The 26,719-nt window shown below is 48.6% G+C and overlaps 2 protein-coding genes across 4 annotated transcripts in view; one reads left to right on the plus strand and one right to left on the minus strand.

Moving 5' to 3' along the window:
• The window catches only part of SLA (Src like adaptor), a 57,456-nt gene extending 33,209 nt beyond the window's left edge, over positions 1-24,247 (plus strand). For all 3 annotated transcript variants that reach the window (XM_074317166.2, XM_019724113.3, XM_074317167.2), the window contains 7 exons: positions 1,810-1,907; positions 10,559-10,658; positions 11,435-11,521; positions 14,411-14,514; positions 17,009-17,140; positions 21,130-21,262; positions 22,219-24,247. In XM_074317166.2, the coding sequence (XP_074173267.2) occupies positions 1,847-1,907; positions 10,559-10,658; positions 11,435-11,521; positions 14,411-14,514; positions 17,009-17,140; positions 21,130-21,262; positions 22,219-22,432 (831 nt within the window). In that variant the 5' untranslated portion in view covers positions 1,810-1,846 and the 3' untranslated portion in view covers positions 22,433-24,247. The remainder of the gene's footprint in view (positions 1-1,809; positions 1,908-10,558; positions 10,659-11,434; positions 11,522-14,410; positions 14,515-17,008; positions 17,141-21,129; positions 21,263-22,218) is intronic.
• Positions 1-26,719, minus strand: part of TG (thyroglobulin) — a 211,028-nt gene that overhangs the window by 59,035 nt on the left and 125,274 nt on the right. The gene's annotated exons all lie outside the window — the stretch shown is intronic.

Below are 26,719 nucleotides of genomic sequence, written 5' to 3' on the forward strand. Positions count from 1 at the left end.
AGGAAGTGGTACAGACCTCCCTCCACCTTTGGAAGGCCTTGCTCTGAAAGCATAGACTGTTCCAGAATCTGAAGGCACAGAGAACAGAGGAAGGTCTTAAGGCTAGAGTAGGGTTGGATGGCTGGCTTTTGGACCCTTTCACAGCCCTAAGGCCTTGATACTAAACTGCAGACAGAGAACGGGGTGGAGCAGGCGTGTCCACTGGGGTGCACGTGGCTGGGGCCTTGCCCCGTCAGTTCTCCTCTTTGTCCCCATAGACAGTAATAGCTCCACGGCACGGCCTTCTCTGGGCCTCGGGCAGCCTGCAAGAACACTTTAATTCTGTAATTATCTAAGTCCCTTTCTAAAACGCTTGCATGAGGGCCCAGAATTTGAATGTTTATCATTAAAAACAATCAGAAAAGACCATGTAAATGGCAATAACTAACATGGGTTTTCTGCTGGGCCATGTTCTTAAGTGCTTCACGTGCTTTAACTGTTAATTTTACAGCCACAACCCCATGTTGTTTTATTATTATTCCCCAAAACATGCAGGAGAAGGTCAATTACTTGCCCAAGGTCACCTAGCTTATATGTGCAGAGCCAGAATCTGAACCACTATGGAACAAACCAGGGATTTAGCATCCGCAGTTCAAATCCTAGCTCTATAGTCCCATGCTGTGTGACCTCAGACAAGTCCCCCGCCCTCTCTGAGACTGTTTCCTTGACTGCAAAATGGGGTTAGGATGCAGGGACTTTACAATAATCACAAGTGTGCAATCCATACAATGGACTATTACTCAGCCATAAACAGGAAGGCGCTCTTGCCATTTGTGACAACAAGGATGGCCCTGAGGACATTATGCTAAGTGAAATAAGTCAGCCTGAGAAAGACAAATACCATGTGATCTCACTTACATGTGGGTTCTAAAGAACAAAATACATGAACAAACAAAAACAGACTCCGAAATGCAGAGAACAAACTGGTGTGTTTGCCAGATGGGAGGGGGGTTGAGAGGGTGGATGAAAAAGGCGAAGGGATGAAGGAGTACAAACTGGCGGTTACAAAACAGTCCCGGGGATGGAAAGTACAGCGTACGGAATGGAGTCATTAGCACTGAAATAACTACACGGATGTATGGTGTCAGATGGGCACTGGACTTATCAGGGGGACCACTTCGTAAGGTATATAAAGGTCTAACCACTGTGCTGTACACCTGAGACTAATATAATAGTGTATGTCAACTGTAACTGAAAAATAAATTGGTACGAAATGTCCCGCAGACGTAAAAGCATAGGAGCAGCCTGTGAGGGTGCAGCAAATACGTAGTTTTGTCATGGCACTTTCCTCTCACCGTTTGTTAGAGCATGCTGAGAAACTCAAATGGAAGAGAGAGAGTTGAAACAGACAGCCCCTTGGGTGGTAAAGCAGCCCCCAAGTGCCGTGCCCTGAACCCAGGTGCCTGGGAGTCCAGGGTCAGGGCTCAGGGTGGAGAGACCCTTCTGGCCACGTGACACCCTCAGCCTCTCACACAAACACTGCAGGGTGTCTTTCTGTCGCCCAGGGTGCAAGGAATGGAAACTTTCGCCACCAACAGCATTTGCTAGCAACTTCCCTCTCTGTGGTTTTTCTCTGTCATTCCCTTGATAAAAGAACTCACGCTGTGCAAATGTAACCAACATTCATGAATCTCATCGTCACCTAAAAACACCCGCCTTTCAAGAAGCGAGCTGCCTGAAAAATGATGCACAATGTGCTCTAAACTGGGTCATTCTCCACCCGGAGGGCTGGGCGCGTGGCTGACTCTGTGTGTACCCCCTGTGCCGCAGGCTTCCAGTGTCTTCGACAGCCCAGGGAGCGAGAGAAATGGGAAACAGCGTGCGATCCACCCCGGTGCCTCCCGAGAGACCTCTGCCCTGCTCAGATGGTAAGTCTGGCTTCTTTGGTGCGATGTTTAACTCTATCCCACGAGAGTTGGGGACGAGGATGGGGCGGTGGGGGATGCGGGGCATAGTCCTAACAGGGCAACGGGTCCACAGGGGCCCTCAGGCTTATCCCCCTCGCTTTGCTTGTAGGTAACAGTTTCATAATTAAATGCTAAAAATGATTGAGTAGTGGCACCCCGAAGGATGCTGATTTGGTGGCATTTTGTGATGGACCTTCGAGAAGGCTGGTTTAATCCCTTTATTTTATAGGTGGGGGAAACTGAGGTCCACAAAGAGAATCTAATGTGTCTCATTAACTATTTGTAGAGTTATATGTCCAACCCAGGCTAGGCTCTTGCTTACCAGACCCTGCCAGCCCAGGCTGTGATATTATCATGGGTATAATAATATTGGGGTATGTAAGATGCATTATCAAAGCTCTGCTAGGGCTTTTTTGGTGTAACTTTATAAAGTTAGATGCCAGCTCTAAGAAATTCTCGTGAAAATGAAGGACCGCTTGGGTTCCATTGGTGGGATCACAGGGGCCAGTCATTCTAGGGGAGGGCACAACATCACCGGTTAATCAGTGATGACAAAAGTCAGCTTTTCCCAGAGATGTCAGGTTGAGGCAGACGCCCAAAGCTACAGGCCTTCGGGGGCTGGCCAGAGAGCTGGGAGAGGATAGCAGCCAGCAGAAAGCAAAGCCTGACCGTAAAACCCATCACTTTCGGATTCAATGGTGCCGGGTGCATCTAACACTCTGGCCTTTATTTCCTAGTCAGGGTGTTGGGGAGCACACTGTGTGGGTCCTGTAGAGAGTTGGGAAGGGGGTGGCCAGGGGTGTCCTCAGGGGGAGTCTCCCATGTGACATCACAGCACTCGGGGCCTGGCCGCCCGCTCCTGACAGGTGAGCACACCTGACTCCCTGTCCTCCCTTCATCACCGCACTGGGCAAAGTTCACACGTCCGACGTCCTCCACAAGGCCTGCCAAGCCGCAGCTCAACACGAGAGTGGACAGAGTCAGGCTCCTGCCCGGCCTCTGTCCACTGCTCCCTCCACAACTTCTGGAGCCCCTTGAAAAGGCAGCCTTCTCACTTCTTCCAAAATGGAGACACCCAGGTTACACAGGGTCCCATGGACCTTCAGACGCCCTCGAGGGAGCGTGCAGAGTCTCTGCTGCTCTGCCCCGACTCAAGTCAGATGCAGGGCGCGTCTAGTGGCTCTCCTTCCTAGCCCAGTCACTATCGTCCCCAAACCTAAGAGGGGAAAAAGAGAATGGTGCTCGGGACAAAGGAGACAGAACAGAGTGCATGCCCAGGGGGCCCTGAGAAGCGAGGGCCCCTGGCCTCCCATGCAAAGCTCAGAGCTGTGTGCAGCGCTTCAGCACCTGCTGCCGCTGGGGCCCCTTCGCCCACCTTCTCCAAACCGGCGCACATCATAGCTTTCTCCCGGAGTCATGGCCACTTCTAGAAAACTGACACTGTAAGATCGAGGGCCCTGGCCAGCTCAGGAGGCCCCCGCCCACCAAATCCATCTTGTATGGTCACCTCTCACACTGGGGCTGAGGGAGTAGCATGCTTGAGCGAACCCCATGAAAACATGGGCCTCCAAGGACTTGCTCATTTGCCTTTATTTTTTTAAATGCAAATCGTCATGAAATAAGTTTCTCTTTTTCCACTGTGTGGGTGGGGGGTCACCTCGAAAAAAGGAGGTAGAGGGGTCTCCCTACACTCCACCCCCTGGTTAGAGAATTCCCCAGGTCGTACCCAGTTTGTGACCCAGGCAACCACATCAAGCACTGGCGGGTGGCTTTTCCATCCCCCACCCCTGAAAAGTTTCCCTTGCGATCAGTCCCAACGATTTCCTCCTTTCTCTGACACCTACTAGAACAAGGGAAAAGGCGATGCAGCAGGTGCATTAATTAGTCTTTATCCAAACGAAGCACGGGGCTCGGGTTTTCATGGAACAAGCATCTACTCAGCGAACAAAGCTGCCTGCTCATTTGGTTCCTCTCAGATGCCTGGAGGGGCAGCAGGAGACTGATGGCTTCAGGCCATCATGAGATCAGAACTCCCTCAGACTGAGCCTGAATGGTGGAGAGTTAAGCCCCAGAGGCCACTGGGTCTGCATGGTGACTAGCAGGAGGCCAACCTGCGGACTTCTAGACAAACAAGTTTCCTGAACTTTCGGGAGCTTGTCCTTCCCCCAACCAGGCCTGTGAATGCCTCTGACTGTGACTTTGCCCACCCGTTTTCTCCTAAACTAAGCTGGTCAGAACATTCCTGATTTGGCTGTTCCCACAGACTAGTACCACAAACCCCACAGAGGTAGCAGAATGTAAGGAAATAGGGCAGATCTCAGACTAATGACCTTGTTGGGCCTCTGATATCGTCCTTGGAAGCTGTGTGACCTTAGGTCGCTCACTTCGTCTCCCACGAGAGGGGACGCAGCTCTCGGATGGAAACCAAGCCCTCTTTCTCAGCCATCGCACAGCACAGAGGAGCTACCTGATACATGTGGGTGGGATCACTATGTTTTAAACCCCATTTGGGGTTATCCCATTGCACGAGGCTCTGTCTTAATGGCCATCCCTTCAAAAAGTTTCAAAGTGGCAGAATTGGGGAGTCCATGACTTGTTTTGAAAGCATCCAAAATAGCTCATTTTCTCTACACATATTTCAGTCTACTGCTCTGTGCCAGACACGCGTGGTACAGACGTGAACGAGACGTGAGCAGCCGTGGCACAGCATATTTCCCACCTTAAAAAGAGAGTTCAGCCACACGGCTGTGATCTTTTCCCCCTGTTCATTTCTTCCCGTCTTATCGCCCTGACCTAAAGTGAGATCTCACTGACAGAGGTGGAAATGCAAACCCAGACACTGTTCAGACCCCTTTCTGTGCAAGGATGGAAATAATGCTAAGCAGGATATTTACATACCATCAAGGGTGCTGCCCTGGTGGAAAAAAGGGGTGGGTGGGGCTCTGGGGAGGAAGAAGGGGGAAGGGAAGTCTCAGACCCAGCATGGCACTTCTCAGTGAGTGGTTCTCAGACCACCTGCCTCAGATGCCCTGAGAAGTCATCAAAATGCAGATTCCTGGGCCCCACCCCAGACCTGCCAATTAAAATCCAGTGATGGTGGGCCTGAGCAGCACGCCCCATTTCTCACAAGCCGTCTGGTGCATCGTAAGCCCCCTAACCCTTGCAGACCGCAGACGTTGCTTTTAGAACGGCTCCTACCCTAACACACAAGCGACGAGAGACTGTTTGTCCCCTGAGTGACTCCCTGCTCTCATCTGTGAAACAGGGGTGATTAGAGTTGCTTGGTGCTCAGAGTGTGCCAGACACAATTCCAAGTGCCCCACACACATCACGTCTTCATCCTCACAACAGTCACTACTGCCATCTCCACTGCGCAGGGGAGGGCACTGAGGCACAAGAAGGTTTAATGACCTGCCCGAGGCTACAGAGCTCAGAAGGAGACGGCCGGATTCGAAGCCAGGTGGCCTGAATCTAGAGCCCCTGTGTTCACCCCCACATGACAGGCCTGGAGAGGGTGGACTTTCCAGAAGCTCCCGTGTTCTGAGAGGGGATGGGCGCTCTCACGAATGAGTGACGGCATAGTCACCAGATGCAGTGCCTTGTGAGGGATTCACAGACAAGAACGCAGCTCAGATCTTTCACTAGACTCGGTTTCCCATCTGAGTTTTATCCCGCTGCGGGTACCTAAGTCGAGTTGGTCCTGTGACACGTCCGTTCAACTTTTACATCATTGTACATTGAATGGATATGATACAAAAAAATAACTAGTCCATCGAACCCATAATTTCATTGCTGACAATGGGACTTACGATTTTTTAAAAAGTGAACTGACATAAAGAAAAGCTTTAGTAAGTAAGTAGGAGGGCAGGTGGCAATCAGCTGTGACAAGAAGAGCTGGTGGCTGACAGCAGAGTCTTATTTCCTCTGTTGACAGGTTACCTGCTTTTGAGACCGGGCCCTCAACTTAGTGTGTGTTCTTAGGCAGTTCTCCCCAGCTTGCTGTAGCATCTACGAGCCTTCAGGTCTACTTCCTCCCAATCTGCCCCATCTAACAGAGACACCAAGGCTTTGGACAGAAAAGAGCTTTCTGGACCCTGTGTCTCACTCTCCAGCCCACAGTACAGGACCCACAGGCATAACCCATGCTCCGTGGTAACCAGCAGAACTGGGTAGACCTTTGTATCAGGCCTAATCCTGTCTGGTTGGTGGTATGTGTATGTATTTCTTGTGAAAGATGTGAAAAGTAAGGCCTGCTTTGACTCCTCTGGAGGCCAGGAGCTTGGGTATGATTCCAGGTGCTATGCGAGCAAGCAGAAGCTGAAACCACTGGGCTGTTTAGTTCCTTGCCCACCAGCTACACTGAGCTGCTTGGACCAACTGCGAAGCCTCATTTAAATCAGACTTTGTCCCAACCTGTCACAATCAAGTGTTAACCTGGGGAGAACCTGGTAATTAAATGCCACAGAGAGCTATGTGGCTTAGTGACATGACCATGAACTTAAAAATCTTTAGGATGTCTCCTAGATATGTTACAAAAACTCCCCCAGCCTTGGTTTCTTCCCCCTTTAAATAAGAATATATGTTCCATAAGGAGCATTAGAAGTCATGAATGCCTCGTTTTGCTGGATGGTTATAAATGAGATCTACTGAAAGAAAATTTAAAAAGAAATAGTAACAATACTCTAAGGAATAATAATGCAAAAAAAAAAAAAAAAAAAAAAAAAAAGAGAGAGAGCTTGTCCTTTTTTGACCAAGTGATATTTGTGGCTAGTAAGTTCTGCCTGGGTTTCCTTCCTTTATTGGATCCATTTCCTATTTTTACACTTTTGCACATTTTGTTCAATCTGAGTCACTCTTCAGTTGAGCTATCAGCAACTATTTGGTCTTTTGAATTTCATGTTCTGTTCTCACCAAATGGAGATTGCTTTTAACAGATAAGAATATTTTCAAATATATGTGACTAAGAGGTTTTGGAAAATTTAGGATACTGTTGGCTGAAATGGGTTTTGGATGATGGAGTGATAACCCCAACCCATCACGTAAAAATGGTGCTAGAGGCCCTGACTGAGGCCACGCTGACGTCTATGCTGCCTTTTGTGTCCTAACCCGATCATGAGGCAATTTTGATATTTCCCATTTTTATGCATGAAGAAATCGAGCTCAGATTAGTTAAAAATAAACCTCTTCCCAAATCGCAGAGCTATTAAGCAGCGGAGGTAGAATTGAAGCCACGTCTGATTGATTTCAAAGCCCAATCTCTGTTCTGAAAATTCTCTCTGGGTTTCTCCTCTCGTGCCTGGCACATATTTCTTCACTTAATTTGTTTTCTTACCTTATGTGAGCAATAATCTCACGGAGTACCTCAGCACTCCTCCGGGTCACTCACTGACCTGTCTTAACTCAAATGCTCGGCTCTCCGTCAAGCCAGGGGGCTCCAGGAGCACATGACAATATGTGTGAACTCTAGGAGCAAATTTAAATTTTCTAGGTGCATTTATTTCACTATAGGGACCAAAGCTCAGAGAAGACCTTTGGATCCTACAAACCAAACTTCAATACTTTCCACGGATTTTGTCTTCAGTTTTTCAGACGCTGGGTTGGGCCTGATCCCTCGCAAAGGACGATTACCTTTGAGCAAAAGATTTTTCTCAGTGATATTTAAGTGTTACAGCTATAAAAACATCATTCATAGGGGAAACTCACAGGAAATTCAATGTTGCTATTGTGAAACTGAAACTCTCCATCAGCCTCTTTCCCCTATTGAAACAATTGCTTTTATCCTGGGGTTTTATTTTTGTTTCTGCTAGTTTTTGCTTTTTCTTTTTGTTTCTGCTAGTTTTCGATTTTTAACGTTAGGAAAAACAGTCAGTTGCTTTGTTTCACAGTCTTAACCTTGAATCAGAGATCAAAGCTCCAACCCCTCTGTGGACACACAGTCTAGTTCAGGGTTCTATTATCCTCACAGATACAAATGCTGTGCCTCTCCCAGAGACACTTGCTTTCCGCGAGGGGCTGGTTCCATGATGACTGCCTGCCATGCTGCCCGCCACAAATCACATTGGCTTGTCCTGATTATTTTAAAAACAACGGCTGGATGAAGGGCCCAGTAGGGCAGGGACCTCTGCATTTTCATTCGCTAAAGCTGCCATGAACATCCTTGGTGGGACAGACATGGTGCGGGGCTGGGGCTACCAGACAGCTCCACTTGCAGCTCAGTCATTTCTGATAGTCACACAAATACAAAGCTACCACCTGACCTGGACAAACTGCCTCAGAGGGAAAGTGTAGGGGCCGAGAGGGGGCATATCAGGAAAACCTCCCCTCTGGGGACTTGTGATTGATGGAAGTGAGAGGGATGAGAGGGGGGAGGATGGGGTGTGTTCCCGGCAGAGGGAATAGCCTGTTTGCAGGCTCTGAGGATGGGGAAACTGACAAGTTGAGAAAAACACAACTGCTCTGTCAAACTGCTCCAGAGGCTATGGAGACTGTATTAGTAAGTGGTCTCTTCAGATATGGGGCCATTTGTCCAGCTTTCTACCATGAAGGCAGTTTCCCACCACTCATTTCCAGACTAACCCAGGCCTGAGTGGGGAAAGATGTGTCCACACCTGGACTGGAAAATTCAGCCTCAGAATTAATTGGGGGATTTACCAGAAAACTGAGAAAAAAAAAACAAAAAACTGTGTGCACTAGGCCCGCCCCCTTCCTAGGGCCTATACATAATTTTCTATTCACAATGTCGTGTTCTTTTTCTTACAAAGGACCTCTAAATTTGCATAAACGTCATGCTCCACGAAATCTAGATCCACTTCTTAGTAGAACTCGGGGCTTGTGGCTTCAAGCCCAGCACACACATCAGCGTTGCCTGGAATCAGTGGGGCCGGGTGTGGGCTACACAAAGGAAGAAGCACTTTCGTTAATTCCACAAAGCAGAATGGGAGGGAGGTGTCCCCACAGGCTCAGGGAAGGTCAGTGGCCTCACTGAGTCAGCCGTTCCAGGGCTGCCACGGCTCCTTCCCGTGAGCCGTGAGCCCCGAGCCCTGTCAGTGGCGACAACCACCGTATACATCACTTTCAGCTTCCCTCTCACCTCCAGGAATGGTTACTCTTTGTGACTCAGCTTCCCCTAGTGCACAGGACATTTCCGTAAGCAGCTCTATGGTGATAAGTTGCTTCTTATCATTTATCAATTGATAGACAAATCCTTTGCCAAAAAGCCTCATCCGTCTTTCTTACACATTCTACTATCTAAGCTCTCGTTCTAGTCTTCCCAGAGGCGGGTGAGTTGGAAACTGTAGGACATACTCCTGTGAGTTGTAAGGGGCAGAGTCTAGTGAGCCCAGCATGGGGGTGTCGGGATCCTAGGAAGTGGCCTGTTTGGGCCACCAAGCCTGCCATGCCCGAGTACTGGATTTCTTCAGATTTTCCTTGGGTGAAGGGGACAGGGAACAGCCCCTCCTACAAATATTTGTGTAGTTTTAGAATTGAGTTGTATCAGAGCAGGAAGACTTGGTTTGCTGTGTGGCTCATGCTTGGTGCATGGGAGGTGATCAGTAAATGCTGATGAATGAATCCATATGTTACCCCAGATTTTGAGTTCTGATGTCCAGCCAGCAGATAGAATGATAAATGTAGCAAACAGTTACTATATTTGCTGATTTGTAAGGTATATTATTTCCCCCAAAATGTACCCCAACATTACCCTGCATTTAATGCATCTGAATGATGGCAAATCACTAAGAGTGTCAAACAAGGATTTTGCTTTGTGCCGAAAAGCAAATTCACATGTTATCACTGTATCTGTCCTCTACAGTAAGCTGTACTTGTGTGATAGCATGCTTTCCTTTCTAAAACTTCACCAGAATTACTTTCAATATACATAGGATGAAAGTACTTAATTTTCTTCTACCCCCTCCCCAAAAACCCTATTAAATAGATTCCCTAACGTGGTGCCTTATATTCTGCAAGAAACAGATGCTTTACTGAGTCTCAGAGTTAGTGTCTTCTGGTCCTGGTGGGTCCTGAGAACTCATGTAGCCGAACCTCTAACACTGCCCCCCCCCAATTTATAGATGTGGGGCCCTCAATGCCCAGAGAGGGCACCTGAGGCAATGAAAACAAGAAGGGATGTTTTTAGAGCCCCGTATCATTTACAAGGTGCTGCACAGTGTCATTCCCCTCTCGTAAGGACCCTGGAATGAGGTATCATTAGCTGCATTTTAAAGATGGGGACTTAAGTCTAGTGGACGTTCTGGGACTTGCCCAAGGTTACATGGAGCAGTGGATGTGGGGGCAGCCCCTAAGGACGTATCTCGTGAGTTGCCAAATTCAGGGCCAAGGCAGGCCCAGTAAGGTCAGCTCTGGACAGTGAGCTGACAGTGGGCATCCCACCGGAGGCTGGGCGGCAGTGCGGGAGTAGGCAGCCTGATGCCCAGCATTCCTTCAAGCATCCCTGAAGAGAGGAGGGGCCTGCTATAAACCGCTGTTTCGAAACGAGTCAGGTATCTGGGGCAGAAAAGTCCCCAAGAGGGACTCACCTTTGCACGTGCCCCTCCCAGGGCCTCCTTCCAGCTCCTTGTGAAAAATAACACCCTTTCCTGTTGTTTCCCCAGGACTGGACAGCGACTTCCTGGCTGTGCTGAGTGATTACCCATCTCCTGACATCAGCCCCCCAATATTCCGCCAAGGGGAGAAACTGCGTGTGATTTCTGAGTGAGTTAGCTTTCCAAAACTTTTACAAGCGCCCTCAGGAAGGATGAACTCGATTTGGGTGGGACTCATTAGATGTGAGCTATAGCTGCCCAATTCCCTGTGGGCCCTGGCCCTACTGCGAGATGAGACAGAGGCCTTAATGCTTAATCCTTTGATTGCTGCCAGAGCTCTACGACCTCCTGTGGCTCCCCATGGCCTACTGGATAAAATGAAAGTGCCTTAATGGCTTTTGAGGCCCTTTGTGATCCCAACTCTGCTTCTCCTATTGGCCTCATCTCCCACCATATGTGCAGTGCTGAGATTACACACCACTCCGGACTCGGGGGTCTGAAAAGGCTTCTGATGGCAAGCAAAACATATTGGCTCCTAGTCTGTTACCTCTCTCTGAGTCAAAATAAGCCATAGAAAGAATAAGGGCTCTAAGCCCCTTTTATTTAAATCCTCATCGATACAGATATACGATACAATCTTGGTTACATCACAGGGTGTCAAGCAGTGTAGTAAACATTTAGTTTTAAAAGCCCCCAGATGTGGAACGTCAGCTGCAGATCTCTGAAATGTGCTATTGTCAGTCTGTGGGAAGATTTCCTGTTTAGCTTGGAAGGAGGGCATATACTTAAAACTGAATTTCCATATGGAGACATTTGGGTCAATGATAGATCTTAAAAAAGAAGCTCCCAACGTGCCCTGGGTTCAATCTGACGACCCTGTTCCTTCATCCGTTCGCTTTGCCATTTACCTACCCACCCTCTTCCTACCTGTGCTTGTTCTTACAGTGAAGGGGGCTGGTGGAAAGCCATGTCTCTCAGCACTGGTCGAGAGAGTTACATTCCTGGAATATGTGTGGCCAGAGTTTACCATGGGTGAGTACTTTCTCAAGGGGTACCAATGAAGCATGATACTTGTGCGAGGGACTCATACATTTGAGAAGAGAGAGGCCAGCCTGGTACAGTGGCAAAAGGCATTGATTGGAGAGGGTCCGTCTACTCGTAGCTCGGTTCATAAACGAGGGTGCCGCTTGGGCCAGCCCCTCCCCTATCTAAGACTGCATTTCCCCATCAGTAAGATGAAGGAGCTTAGACCTTTGAGCTCTAACTGGATGTTGCTGGAACATAAACACTAAGGAACTATTACAGGACACAGCGTGATGCAGTGGCTAAAAGTCACTCCGTCGAGGTTCAAATCCTGCCTCTGTCACTTACTGGCTATGTGACAGTGGGCAAGCCACTCCACATTCTGTGCGTTGGTTTCCTTTCCTTGCCTGTCATATAGAGATGACGATACAGAATGACAGAGATAAGAATATATAATAATATGACCAACGTATAGAGTTGCTAGGAAAACGAGATGGGATGGAACCTGGGTAGTTCTCGGAACAATGCCCGTAAGCACTCCACACCTATTAGCTATATTATCACATCGCATCCAGATGCAGAGAACGCTTACTGCCAAAAGTGCTTATAGACCCAAGGTGGCAGAGGGAGAAGCCGAGCAGGAAAGGAGAAATGTTTAGAAGGTAGGCGTAGAGGATGAGAAGACGCGCACACAGCTTTGCCGGCGGTGCTGTGGCTGTGGCAGAGGCCGTTTGCATGGTGGATGGTTTGGAGGCCAGCACACCAGGCTGCAGGGTGGGTGGCTCCACTCTGGCCTTCCTCGGAAGAGCCTTAGAAAACTTACTGAATCTCTCGAACCACAGTTTCCTCATCTGTCAAGCTACCGAGGCTGGACCTCGGCAAAGAAGTGCACACTATATAGGAAGGGAGGGAGGATCCCTTTTATTTAAAGGGGTCCAGAAATAACTGCCTTACATTCAGAGAAGCACTTTGCACGCCCCACGCTCTGCCGGTGCGGCAGACATAACTGTCTATCTTACAGAACGCAATTCAGTGCATTTACCTGCAGTGCGACAGATTTTGATTGTGAATGTCAAAGCTATTGCTGTACTTAGGACGATGACGATGAGCAGAAGTGGGGCGGTAGCTGCTGTGAGAGTTATGCTCTGGGAGAGACGCGAGTCACGTGACGCTTCTAACTCAGCTGTGTGCCGCTGATCCATTCCTTCATGTAGCAAACCTGCATTGACACCTCCGTGCTACAGACGCTGAATGCTGTCAGGAGCTGGGAATGGGCAGGAGCCCAGAGGAATCAGATGTCATTGTGACCCTATGGGGCTTCCAATCTAGTCGATGCAATAAATATCCTTAAAGCATCTAATTGGAAGGGAGGCTGGGCAGCATAGAGGTTACGGAATTGGATGTCCCAGAAAGACATATTCCATTTCTAGCTCTATGAGTTGCTAGTGTGGGGTAACCTGGATAAAGTAATCCCTCTGACCCTCGGTGTCCTCACTGGTGAAAGGGAAATAATACCACGTGTCATAGGGGGTTGATATGAGGAGATTTCGAGTGCTTAGTATGGTGTGTGGCCCGCACAGTATTTATATACGGCTCTTGTTATGGTTATTGTTCTATTGTCTTCATTTTCATAAGTGGAATTCCATGGCAGGACTTGAAAGGATGAATGTTTGTCGGAGAATTCATATGCCATACATTGTGCAGAACTAAGGAAATAGTTGGACGATTTGGCCAAATATGGCAGAATCCCGATCTTAACAACCAAGCACTTTGGAGCCCAGTCCCTAAATAAGTGGCATCCGATGTTATGTCTGTGGGTCTTCTCACACGTGCTGTTTCAGAAGTACCCAGTCAGCCCTTCAACGACCTGCGTGCTGCCATGGGGCATGTTAAAGGGTACAAAACGGCAGAGTATTCATATTCGCCATAGCACGCGCTACTTCAGACCTGGGGATGAGAAGCTACGGTCCATTCACTGAAATACAGAGACCATTCAAAAGGGATGTGCGAATGCTTCTGCGTACACGCCCGCCGACTGCTAACAAAGCACGTCCTTCCACACAGAGGTCTGGCCAGGCCTGCTCTGAGACAGGAAGGAGGGCCCTTCCACAGAGAGCATAGGTCCCTTTGTGCACAGCTGCTTTCTAAAACGTTCTCAAAGATGTCGGGTCTCCTGTGGAACGTGAGCGTTCCACTGGATGCTGGGCTACGGTATTACAACAGCTTTTTTTTTAAACTAAGCAAATAAAAGCCAGAAACACTAAACACACAGTGCAATGACACCTGTGTTAAAAATATGTTGGGAAAGAGAGGCCAAGAAGGAAATGTAACGGACGCAAAGTAGAGCTTGTTAAGTTGGTGGAATTATGCACCACCCTTTCTTTTTTTCCTTCTTGTGTTCGTTCATTCATTCATTCATTCATTCATTCATTCACAGATATATACCAAGGTCAAAAACCTGGATGCAAAGGCAAAACCCAAAATGACAGACACAGCCCCTGCCCTCATGGGGTGGTGAGGGAGGGGGCAGGTATTTAGATTGTAAGAGAGATAGACATTAAACAAACTACCAAACAGGGACCTTGTCACATGTAGAATGCTGTGTATCACACAACACAGAACGGGCACAGGCCGGCTGGCAAGTGAGAAACGGGATGACAAAGGTGTCTTATGCACCTCTGGTTCCTCATTACCCAGTGCGATACCTGGCCTACAGTAAGTCCTCAGGAATTTTATTTCCAAGATTAAAAGTATGAATGGGCGGAGAATCGACCTCCCTCCTCTTCTCAATCCCAGCATTGTATGTTAACTGGCTCTCGATCTTAATTTCCACACCCCACCTGTCTTCTGGAGGGTGGCTATGCTTGGGAGACTCACGTCTGCCTTCCTACTCCCCAGCTGGCTGTTTGAAGGGCTGGGCAGAGACAAGGCCGAGGAGCTGCTGCAGCTGCCAGACACAAAGATTGGTTCCTTCATGATCAGAGAGAGTGAGACGAAGAAAGGTGAGCAGCTTTCCACCTAGCTTTCCGGGCTTGGGTCACACACACAAGCAGGTTTGCCTCCCGCCTGACTCATGACACATCTCATCTTCCCTCCTCCCACGGGACACGCAAATCGGTCCTTTGTGAGCTCCCTGCAGCCCACGCACAGCCAGTGAGGCCAGCGTCAAAGCCAGGGGACTAGAAATAGGTAGTGGGGACCTGCTGGGGCACTGCCACAGGCCTGGACCCATATCAGGCCCTGCCAAGTCCTGCTGGAAAATTTCCCACCAACTGAGAAGAAACGTGAACACCCCACGGTGTGGGCAGCACCTGAGCAGAGAGCATGGGCTCCGGACTAAGCCTGGCCCGTGCTCTCAGGCTCTGTGACTGGGGCAGGCCTCTTAAATTCTCTGAGCTCAGTTTTCCCATCTGTGAAATGGGGAGAAAACCCCTCCTTTGGAAGGTTGTGGAGCAATTCAAATGGAATGATGTCTGTAGGGCTCTCGCTACACAGGAGACCCCCAGTGCTAGTTCCCTCTATGTCTTACAACGCAATCAGACGGCTTTGAGAATCAGGAAAGCAGATGCACACTCTTAGGTTCTCACCCCGATCTTTAGCATTATTAATTTCCTCACGTTCTACGCGTTCGGTAATTCAGTGGGGACAACATAGCAGGGCTTTCTCATGGTTCAGAGCAGGGCCTTCTGGGTTTGTCTGTACGAATTATTAAGAAGTCACCTCCTCTCTCTTAGCCTAGGCTCCCTTACCTATAACATGTGATTAACAGCGGGAAAGGGCTTAGCACGGTGTCTCAGATGTTGTACCTACGTAAACGCACAGCAGCAAAACACTTCACAGCTTGGGCTTCCCCAGACTAAGGAAGAATAACAATAGCTTCTTAAATGCAAAAGGTATTTTCAAGTTCTTAGCCTGCTTCTTGTACACTCGCTATCAAAGAAAAGACAGCATCTGAGAGTTATTTCCCGTGCACCTGCTAAGCGCCGAGCTGCGAGTTGCTGGAGCCCTTCACAAAATGAGCAGCAGCCTTACTTTGGGGAGGCAGGGGCCATCACGTGTGATCAAAAAACATCCAACAACTTTTCTCTCAAAAACAATGCACTGGAGCAAGGTAAAGCAAAGGCAAACTTCCTGTGCATGTCCCAGTGTCCCCCGAGGCAGGGGACCCAGACCCAGAGCCTGGAAGCTGACATGGCCGAGCTAGGAGAACCCAGCTTGAGGTGGCAGCTAATCTGAAAACAGATGCCATCAGGCGGTGGCTCTGCAGCGGGCGGGGCTGGAGTGGGAGTGGCAGTCTCTGCTTCCCTGGGTATGCAAAGTTCTTGCAAGTTTCCACTGCCACCCTTGACCTGTGCACTGTACTTCCAGTGCCCGTTGACATTACCGGAAGACGCTACCAGGGCAGGCCTGGGGCCAAGCCTAGTGCAAGCCACGCTAGTGTAAGAGGCCTTCTCAGGACAAGCGTCCAGCCTCAGGTCGGCCATTTCCAAGCCGCGTGCCTCTGGCCACGTCCCTTAGGGGCTCTGAGCCCGAGTTCCTCCATCTACAAAATATTTGGGGACAATACATCCCGGGTCTTTCTGAGAATTAATGGACATGTTGCTTGGAAATAACTGAGCCCCCAGCCCAGCACATACAACACAGATGCGGTAAAATCTAGTACCTTCCCCCTCCCTCTGCCTTGTGAGCCTTGGCACCCCAGGGACCCCAGAAGACACAGCAGGAAGGGCTCTTAGACATGACTGGAGTCCAAGCCTCTCACTGTCCATTTGGGAAAATCAAGGGTGAGAGAGGTGCAGACACTTGCCCCACCTTCTGCTCTTGTTGACCCCTATTGGGTCATTGCTCTAACGGCACTGAAGGAGGAATAACACATTTTACATGTTTCTTAGGGAGACTCCGAAAAATGTCTTCACTGCCACTGCTTCCAAATTTCTGCGAACACAAAGCATAAGGCAGAGAGAGTAGGGACCAGGAAATGGGGGCATAACTGTAGGTGTGGTACGGTGGCGTTGGTGGGACAGGAAGGACGATGGCAGCACAGCTATCTTAGAGAGAGTACTTGGGAAGGACCCACAGATGGCCGCAGGTCCTGACCTGTGGGTGCAATCCAACTCTTATCATCTCATTGGGCCCCGGGACCCACAGAGGATGCAGAAGCATCCCAAATGGTAACCTCTCCAAACAGACTAGGCCTGTGCACTTGAAAACCTGTATTGCCACGTGGTTAATGAATGAGGCTATTGAAATGACGTGCTCCCATGGTCTCTAAAGAGTGAGCTACATCCACGCAGATGGGGTTCTCGTGCCTGTGGCTTAAAACACAAGAGTGCATGTCTAGGTGTCATCATCATGTCACGTCTTGATTTTCCCAAATGGACAGTCATGTCACGAGGCTGAGAAAATCTCTCCACCTCGTGGTGGCAAGCTCCTCGGCCGGCCACCCTTGTGTGGGGACATGTGCAATGCGACGGACTCACCACCCACTCCCTACAGGTTTCTACTCTCTCTCGGTGAGACATCGGCAGGTAAAGCATTACCGGATCTTCCGCCTGCCCAACAACTGGTATTACATTTCCCCAAGGCTCACCTTCCAGTGCCTGGAAGACCTGGTGAATCACTATTCCGGTAAGAAACACTCCATCGGGACCAATCAGTGAAGCCCCTCTTTCCTAAGTGCCCCAGTCTAGGATGCATGTGGGTCATCAATACCTGCAGGTGATTTACTTCACTCTCTGCCCATCCTGCCTGCTTCCTATGCGCTTTTCTTACTAACTCAGATTGTAAATCTCAGGCTGAAAGGGACTGCCATTGAATGCCGCCTAAGTAACTAAAACACGGCTCATGTCAACCTCGCCCTCTCTCTTCCTGCAAATGAAACAAATCAAACTGCCCTTAACATTCACATCTGCAGACAGCTTGCACTTCCTTAAGTGGGTCATACATTTGCAGGCCTCTGGGGCTTTGTTTGGAAATGCCACTCGTTTCCACTTTTCTGCATGTCAACACCCTCCTGAGCCTTCACGCCAGCCAACTAGAGTCCCCTCCTTGTAGAAGCTGCAGGAGTTAGGATTGATCGCCTGCTGTCTCTGCTTCCAGAGATGCCAGGGGCCTCTTTAGAACCCTGCTGGCTCCGACTTGCGGCCTAGTGGTCTGTGTTCTCCTCTGTGTTTCCCAGCAAGCTCTTAGAGACCGAGCATTGTACTTCACTCATTCGTGTGTCCTTCCCGGACCCAGGAGAGAGGTGCAAATGGTCCACGCAGACCAGGGCAAGCAGTGTTCACAAGACGCTGAAAGCAGAGCATGGTTTTGACGGAGGTGATGGGAGAGTGTAGAGTCAGAAGAAAACAATCTGAGTTAGACTGAGAGGCCCGAATGCCAGGTCGGGAGTTGGAATTTTACCCTACGGAAGAGGGAGAAACAGTAAAAAGCTGGCTAAGTTAGTAAAAGTTGGCTCTGGAATGACTGTGTTCATATCCCAGACGTTTGGGGCAGCCTTGGGCTCATTGTTCAGCTCTGTGTCTCCTTTTGTTCTCTGTGCAGTGAAGATGCTAATGGTTCCTACCCTGGGGATGGAGTGAGAATTCATGGAGTTAGTGCACGGAAAGTGCTGGGGAGACTGCCTGGCACGTAAATGTGCCTCCTACTAAACGTCTGCCACCCGTCCTCAGCCGGCTGTCTCCTTCCCCCTCCCGCCCCCGCATATTGGAGGGAGAAAGAGAAGGAGACGCTTTCCCGTTGTTAGCATCTTGCCCCTTCCAGGTTCAGGAGGGCTGACCTTGCAGCCCTGGGGATCTTTGCTAACGTTCTGGGGGGTATGGGGTCTTGAAAGGGTATTTCAAGGAGAAAGGAGGAGTCTAAGGGGCCTGGGTTACCACACCTGGCCTGTGACAAATGCAGGCTGTGCAGGAGGAACGGCCACGTGGGAGACATGAGACCCGGCACAAACACCCCACCTCCCCTGGACTCAGTGCCCCATCCAGGGAAGGTGGACGCAAGCAGCCCTGGGCAGGTGGTTGTTAACGACTGTCAAACGTGATCCTTCACGTGACGCGTGCGACACAGCCTGGCATATGGCAGGTGCAAAACAAATGATAACAAGTACTACTTCTGTGACACCCGAAAAGCCAGCCGCTTGGCTAAAACTGAAAGAGGAAGGGAGTCCTGGAAACAGTCAGCGTTTGCTAATGATGAGTACGCTGGCTGTGGTGTTTGGCTTTTAATAACAATCATACGAGAGGTGCGGAGACCATAAGTTTTGCATAGATAAAAGCAAACATGAAAAGGATGCCAGCCAGGGAGGCCCCCAAGGCTGTTCCCGGCCATGGATCGCTGTCACCAGTTCACAGCATCGTAAACCCTGATATGCTCCCTGCGCCCCAGGGGACCCCAAAGTAGAAACAATGTGGCCAATTTTACCTCCCACCAGACCCTTCCTCAAGGCACAGAATCAGAGAAATCATGCGCTAAAGGGTCTCAACGGACATCTGTGCTTCACAGTTTTGCTTATATTTATTATCCTGTTGGCCTTGGGCCAATTCCCTAATGTCTCAAAGCCTCAGTTTCTTCATCTATGAAATGGGGATTAAAATGTCTCTTATAGGATTGTTGTTAGGACCCTCCACAGACACCACCACAAAAAACAAATTACACGTGTGAAATGTCTGGCACCGGAAGTATTTCACGCACGGCAGCGACTAAGAGAAGAGAGACAGTGAGACACGAATATGTTCTAAAATACGGCCAAGAAAATAAAGGGATGGGAACATGGGATCTGTGAATGGAGAGTTGGAATTGAAGGGTGTGTGAGGAATGAGTGTTCTAGAGAATTCTAGAGATTGGAGAGAATTAGCCAACTGTGTCCGGCTTTGGAGGCAATGAGTTGCTTTTGAAACAAGTGTCTGGTTGGGAGTCCATGAGACAGGTTTGGGTCACATTTCTGTGACCTTGAGCACCTGACTTGACCCTAGGCCGCTCAGTTTCCTAATTCCCAAAATGGGCGTAACAGTCCTGACTGCTGGATAAGGCGCAGTGTGACAGGCCAGCTCAGCACGTGCCCAGAAGTGTTAGTCCTTTTCCTGTTTGCCGAACTTTCCTTTTCATCCTAAATAGTAACCTTTCTAAGGAAGGACTGTCACAAAGTCCTCCGCCCGAGCTGCCCACAGACACTGATTTCTTTAATTTTTGTGTCGGACTTGGTCTCCCTCACCTCCTCACCTGAGAGGCCCTTTCAATTGCCAACCCATGACAGGTAATTATTTCAGACTCACATCCAATTAAACTCCCTCTAACCTCAGGCTCCAATCTCACAGTTCTCAGTGTGGGTGGCCATTCAGGTTCATGGTGAAAGGCAGACGGAACACTGCGGAACAAGGCGTTATTCACGGCCACCCTCTGATAGCCTGGGTTTGCTTCATCAGCTACAGTTTCCTTTTGTTCTTTGGCAAGGACACTCCAGAGCTCCATAAATCAGGTGGGAGGCAGAGACTGCCGTTGGTGTAATGTGCTTCCTAAAACCTAGTAACGGGTGCGCTCCGGCTGGGGGTGGCCCGGTCTTACTGGAGGCCAGTGGCGTCTTACTTCCTCGGCCACTCTATCCACCCCTGTGACTGAGAAACACTGAGGTCTTCAAGCTGAATAAGCCCTCGCAGAATTTCCGCCATCTATCAGAATGCCCGAGCACAGCCAGAACCAACCTTTCTCACGATGACAGGGGTTAGGACAGGGCTCCAAAGAGATGGAGGCCAGACCTTAATGCTCTCGGAAAGAAGAGGGGCCCTGGCAGCTCAGACACTTCATAGCAGCTGAGGGGAAAAGAAATGGATTTATTTAATTTTCATTCTTTTGGTGATTAGTATCTAGGGTAAAGAAAAAGAGATTTCTTTTTCAGGTTTTTTTTCCTCCTACGTTCTCTCTTTTGCCTTAAAATCTTTGTTTTTCTCCTCCTTCTTTTCCTGTGCCTTTTATCCTTTGTGTCCCGTCTTTACTTCCTCCCCTCCTTCTCTCTCTCTCTCTCTCTCTCCTTCCTTCCATCCTGCCTTCCTCCTTTTTCCTCTCTCTCTCTTCCTTTTCTGTCTTCTATTGTTTCTTTTATCTTCCTTTCTTCCTGCAAATGCCTCTAGCCCACTGTGCTGTATTAAACGCTGCTCTGTGCTTTGGGGAAATCAGCACAGTACAAAGAACCCTCTTACACACAAGAGGTTCTTCCCCCAAAGTGGATGGAACTGTGCCTTAGTGTGGCACCATTGAGGCTGGGGCCTTATGCGAACACTCTGCCAGCTGCTCTCACTGATTAGCTCAATTCCCCTCACTTTGCAGCTGAGGAAACAGAGAGGCTCAAAGAGGTGCAAAGTAATTCACTACAGGGGCAAAGCTGAAATCCAAACCCAAGTTTGTTTGATTCCAGCTCCTAAGCCTCGCTCTGCCTGCACCCACATCAGTGCAGTGTGTACTCAGGGCACACGACCCTCAGCCCTGCCACACCCCTTTCAAACCTTGGCCTCAGTATCCCCTTGGGGACAAGCAGGGAGCTATATTGGGTGGTCCCTGGGGCCCCGCACCCCACACTGGCTGTGGCATCTCACAGTCACTGACCAGCTGTCCGCTTCCCTTCTCAGAGGTGGCTGATGGCCTCTGCTGTGTGCTGACCACACCCTGCCTCACTCAGAGCACGGCCTCCCCGGCAGTGAAGGCCTCCGACTCACCTGTCACCTTGCGCCAAAAGACCTTCGACTGGAAGAGGATGTCCAGGTGAGGTGTCTGTGTGTATGTGTATGTCAGTGTGTCTGTGTGTGTATCTCTGTGCATCTGTGTGTGTGTGTCTGTGTGCATGTCTCTGCATATGTATGTGTGTCCTCCACGTACATGTGATCCCCAAACCAGTGTGTGAACCTGGCATATGAAAACCTTGGCCAGTTACAGCTGGCCCTGCTGAAACCTAATGGGGGGCATGCTGAGCAGATATAAACCCACAGAATCCCGCTGCCCCTGGGAGGCAGACCCAGCGTCAGGCCTCACACAGTGGGAGGCATGGCCCTGGCAACTCCCTGACAAGACCCCCAGTCTCCCCAATTCTGCAAACATTTACTGAGTTCCCATTCAGTGTTAGCAGAATATTTTCTAGCTGAAAGATGCCACCTTGCTTTTTCTAATTGTTAGGATCCTAGAGAGTAACACACAAATAAATCTTGCAGAAATTTAATATTATATTACACTCAGAAAGTTTAAACGTATCAGCAAAATCATAAGGTGACTTCATTTTTTGTAAGGGAAAATATATTTCACTGATTTGTTGTATTTGAGTGTCAGCTATTGCATTTTAGGGGTATCTGCAGTGGGGGATTGATGGGTTATCTTATTCATTCAATACTGATGCAGACATCCCATTGTCAACTTCAAAGAAAATCAGAGATCAGAATTGCCTGGGAGATGAATACGACCGCCCTTCCTTATAAATATCATAAAGAAGTATTCATTAAAATTTGCAGTTAGACAATTTAGCCATCCAAGGAAATGGTGCTTCTGAGAGGTTAAGCGATTTACCGAAGATCACACAGCCACACATGTAAGAAGCAGAATTAGAACAATACGTTAGAGAAATACTAACCAGCCTCTTTTGTCTCTTCTTTTTCTCATTCCCTTGTCCTCCACCCCTCTATGTCCCTCTCTTTCTCTCCTTCCTCTGCCCTCTTTCTTCCCACTCGCAGACTGCAGGAGCACCCCGAGGGAGCGGGACACCCACTCGGCGTGGATGAGTCCCTTTTCAGCTATGGCCTCCGGGAAAGCATCGCCTCCTACTTGTCTCTGACCGGTGATGATAACACCCCCTTGGACCGAAAAAAGAAAAGCATGTCCTTGATGTACAGCGGAAGCAAGAGGAAAAGCACTCTCTTCTCGTCTCCGCAGTACTATGAGGACTAGCCCGAGAGCAGACGCCACGGCGCGGTGCCAAAGGAGCAGAGGTTCGAACTATGACCCAGGATCTTGCAGAGCTGTGGTTCCCTGGTCCTTGGGGAGGCTCACGTCTTCCAGAAGCGAAGAGAAGCCACGTGAGACCTGAACTCGCATCTTCTCTATCTCATAATGACAAAGGGAACTCCCTGGTGTCTGTTCTGGGATATCACAAAACATTGACTGGTGATGTGGTCAGGCAACGCTCAGCACATTACGTGTGAGCTCGTCGGGTTTGTGGGAAAGATGGACGCTCTCTCACTAGAAAGTGCACAAGGACCTCTTTCCAAACCATCCAGACAGCTGCACCCTGTGTTCACTGGAGAAAATTTCTGAATGAGAAAAGCCTGAGAAGAAGATGAGCCAAAAGCTGTGTCCTGGCAGGAGGTCTGGGTTTGCAAATTGGTCCCCTGCGTGGAACTTTTTAAACCAATCCGCAAATAGACCTCTGATATGCATCACCTCTGTTTTTCAGGGAACTCAGTGACACTAAACTTTAACCCTCCTAATCAGCCCTGAATCAGGAGATCTCTTTGCCCTCCTGGTCCCAACGCCACACATGCAGAAGCCAGATGGTCTCCCTATTCCTGCAGGGGGCAGGGCGAATGGCACAGGGGTAGCTGCTGGCAGGGAAGCACCTGGAAGGGCCTGGAACTGGGCAAGCTTTCACCGCGTCCCCAGCCACAGCTTTGCAGCACAGAAAGAGCTTCTGCAGCATGCGAGGGTTCTCAGCTGTATTAAGGCATCGACTATTCATTCCTGATTGCCCAAAGGAGAACTGTGTTAAATCCTGTGTAAGGTGTCCGGTGGGGAAAAAAAATATATAGAAAAGAAGATGAACAAGCCCCAGGTCCCAGCAGAGATGCTCACAATACAGACAGGGAGAAAAATATATCAACGAATATTGTGAAAGTGGGGTGTGAAAGCAGAAATCGGCTCATGGCTCCAGGTGGGACTGGGTCAGGTAAGGGTGACCCAGGGGCTTATATTTCAGCTGCACCTTCAGAGTAGAAATGTTGCCTGGACTGTGAAGGTCAGACTGGTCAGATTTTTTTTTGAAAACAGGAAGTTGATAAGTTCTAAAGAATTAATTCATCCAGTGTTTTATTCTAAGAAGGGTCTGGCATCCGTGTCAATAAAAGCGCGGAGCTCCAGGAAAGATGGGAGGCAGAGTGGCTTAACTGCATCTTAACGTAATTTTAAGGGATGAGAGAGAAGCATGGTAAAGACCTAGAGAAGGAGAAGCATTTATCTCCAGGCTGCCCACCCATCTGGGTTCTGTTAGGAAGGGGCGGCAGCTGAAGCTGTGACTCATTGTCCCCTGTGGCAAAGGGATTCCGGGGGAGGACGGTGCTTGTGGTACGTCTCGCTGCCCGACAGACGCGTCTGTCTGTTCGCCAGGCGCATTCTGCAGCTCTGACATCACTGTGCTTGCGGTACGTGTCTATGCATTTACAGGACTTTCTGTATCACCAGATCCACTGTGTTTACACAAGAAGACAGCTGTGGTTTCCTCAGCAATCCCCAAAGGCTGCTTCTAAGGGACCAGCCAATGTATGGGACGTGAATGTAACACTGTGGCATTGACTTCCGCCGTGAGGCACGGTGACCTCGCACACTCCAGATGTTTGTACAGTGTGTCCGTGCTGTTTTCCGTTGTGACTAATGTGGTCGGAATGTGCGGGGAGAACTTGGAGGGATTTCTAAGTGGGAAGCATTACATTTTGCTAAATCATGTATTTATTCCTGATTAAAATAAACCTAATAAATATTTAACCCCTGGAATGTAGGAAGCGCTTCCTGAGTAAGCTGGGGGTTGGGGGTTTGGGGTGGGGGGTTCATTCAGAAGCTTCTGTGGGTTTCGAATTTTCAAATAAACTTGCAACTGGAGAGAGATGGAAGCACGGAACACCAAGAGGGACCCCGCTGGTTAGCAGCTCAACTTGTTGCGATACAAGAAGAAAACCAGATTTGATGAGTTGTGTGGGCATCTTATCACACTTGAAGGTGGATGCAGGGGATGGAGACAGAACAACTTCATAGCAATTATGACGCTTCCTTCCCCACAGTGCTTGTGGTACCTCTGCAGTCTGTTCTTCTGAGAATTTCTTTCTACAGATGGTTTTTGGACACCCATTCAATTGCAGACACTGCTCTAGGTGCTGGGGCTGTAGCAGTGAAAACCACCTGAGGCCTCTGCTGTCACACAGCTTGATAGTGTAAATAAACAAGGACATTTCCAACGACAGTGCATGCAGTACAGACGGGGGGCACAGACTGCTGGATTGGAGAATGACCGGTAGGGGGGCCCTTTAATTGGATGCTTACCAAAGGCCTCCCAGGGGAGGCAGTTGAACTGAGGTCCGAAAGAAGAGAAGGAAACAGCCATGCAAAGATGTAGGAAGAATACTGGAGGCATAGGGACAGTGAGGGGACTCCTGCAGGCAGGAGCAAGGCTGCATGTGGAGGGTCTGAAGGTTGGGGCTGAGGGTAGGGGGAAGAGAGGGCTGTCTGGAGGGACGCAGGGCAGGGGGTAGGGGTTCATTCAGGGCGCTGCTTGGGAAGGGAAGGAGCCGAGGGTCTCTTCTAGGAGAAATGGGAAACCACTGGTGGGATTGAAGTAGGGGAGTGATAGCATCTCATTAATATGTTTAAAATAGCATACTGGTTACTGGGAAGAGGATGAAGTTTCAAAATTCCCACACTATATTGTCTACTTGACGCATCGTTAAAATAAAAAGATTAGAGTTTGAAAATAAAAGGGTGCACATTCGTATGTTTTGAAAATTGAATTTCATTTTGGTTCCTTGAAGTTTGAAGAATTCAAACTGAGGATAAAAATTGCTATATTGCAGCTTTGCTGAGGTCTGTGGTATGGTTGTAACAGTTTGAAGACTACTAAATTCATACTTTAAAATTTTACTAAAATAAAAGTATATATGTGTGTGTGCTTAAAAAAAAAAAAGAAAAAAAAGAAAGAAAATAAAAGGGTGGAAATGTTTTTGTGCAAAAATGAACAAAAGGAAAACCTGCTGAGTTTTGAGGCAAAATGGAATTTAGGTGAAAATAAATTTACCTGAGGGCAAAGAGAGATGTTCCAAAAGGAACAATACATTAAGAAAATATGACAACTTAATCTAACATAAGTTTCAAAATATATTAAGGAAATATTATAGGGACAAACAGATAAACCAATAACTTTATTTGGAGATTTTAGCACAGCTCTCGGAAACTGATAGATTAAGCAAAGATAAATAAACAGATAGGTAGATATATTTTAATAACACTATATAACTTCCCTGCCTACAAATGAATACATTAGGTCCCAGAGGAAGCCCTAATACATTTCAAGAGTCAGTATCCTCCAATTCACGCTTTATGATAATAATGCAGTAAGATTGGAAATCATTTTGCAAATGGACAGGTAAACGTTCTATGGATCAAACAGCTAAAAAAAAAAAAAGATGAAAATATCTTTGAGTTGATAAGAAAATAGGAAGATGGCGCTGAACACGAAGAAGGAAGTCCCTGCCACTCCCAAAGCCAAAGAATTGAAGGCAAAGAAAGCAGTGCTGAAAGCCGTCCACAGCCACCACACACACACACACACACACACACACACACACACACACACACACACAGATCTGCACGTCACCCATGTTCTGAAGGCCCAAGACCCTGCAGCTCCGAAGGCAGCCCAAATATCCTCAGAAGAGCGCCCCCTGGAGGAAGAAGCTTGACCACTGTGCCATCAGCCAGTCCCCCTGACTACCAAGTCAGCCATGAAGAAGAGACGACAACCACACACTAGAGTTCACTGTGGACGTCCAGGCCCACAAGCCTCGACTGGATCAAATAGGCTGTGAAGAAGCTCTATGACACGGACAAGGCCACGGTCAGCCCCTGATCAGGCCTGATGGAGACAGAAGGCTTATGTCCGACTGGCTCCTGACTAGGATGCTTTGGACGTTGCCAACAAAATTGGGATCAGCTAAACTGAGTCCAGCTGGCTAATTCTAAATATAAAATTTTCACTGTAAAAAAAAAAAAAAAAAAACCAGAAGAAGAAGAAGAAGAAGAAGAAGAAGAAGAAGAAAATAATGCCAGAAATAATAAAACACTTAAAAACACACGACATATTGCTACTTCTCAAACCCTCCGGGACATAGCTGAATAACAATCAATAGTGAGGGGAAAATCTATTGCTTGAAACCCATTGACCAGAAGATAAAAGATGAAAAGTAATGAGGTTGGCGT

Source organism: Rhinolophus sinicus, chromosome 6 (genome assembly GCF_057876585.1).
Source record: "Rhinolophus sinicus isolate RSI-liver-muscle chromosome 6, RSI-T2T, whole genome shotgun sequence".
NCBI lineage: Eukaryota > Metazoa > Chordata > Mammalia > Chiroptera > Rhinolophidae > Rhinolophus > Rhinolophus sinicus.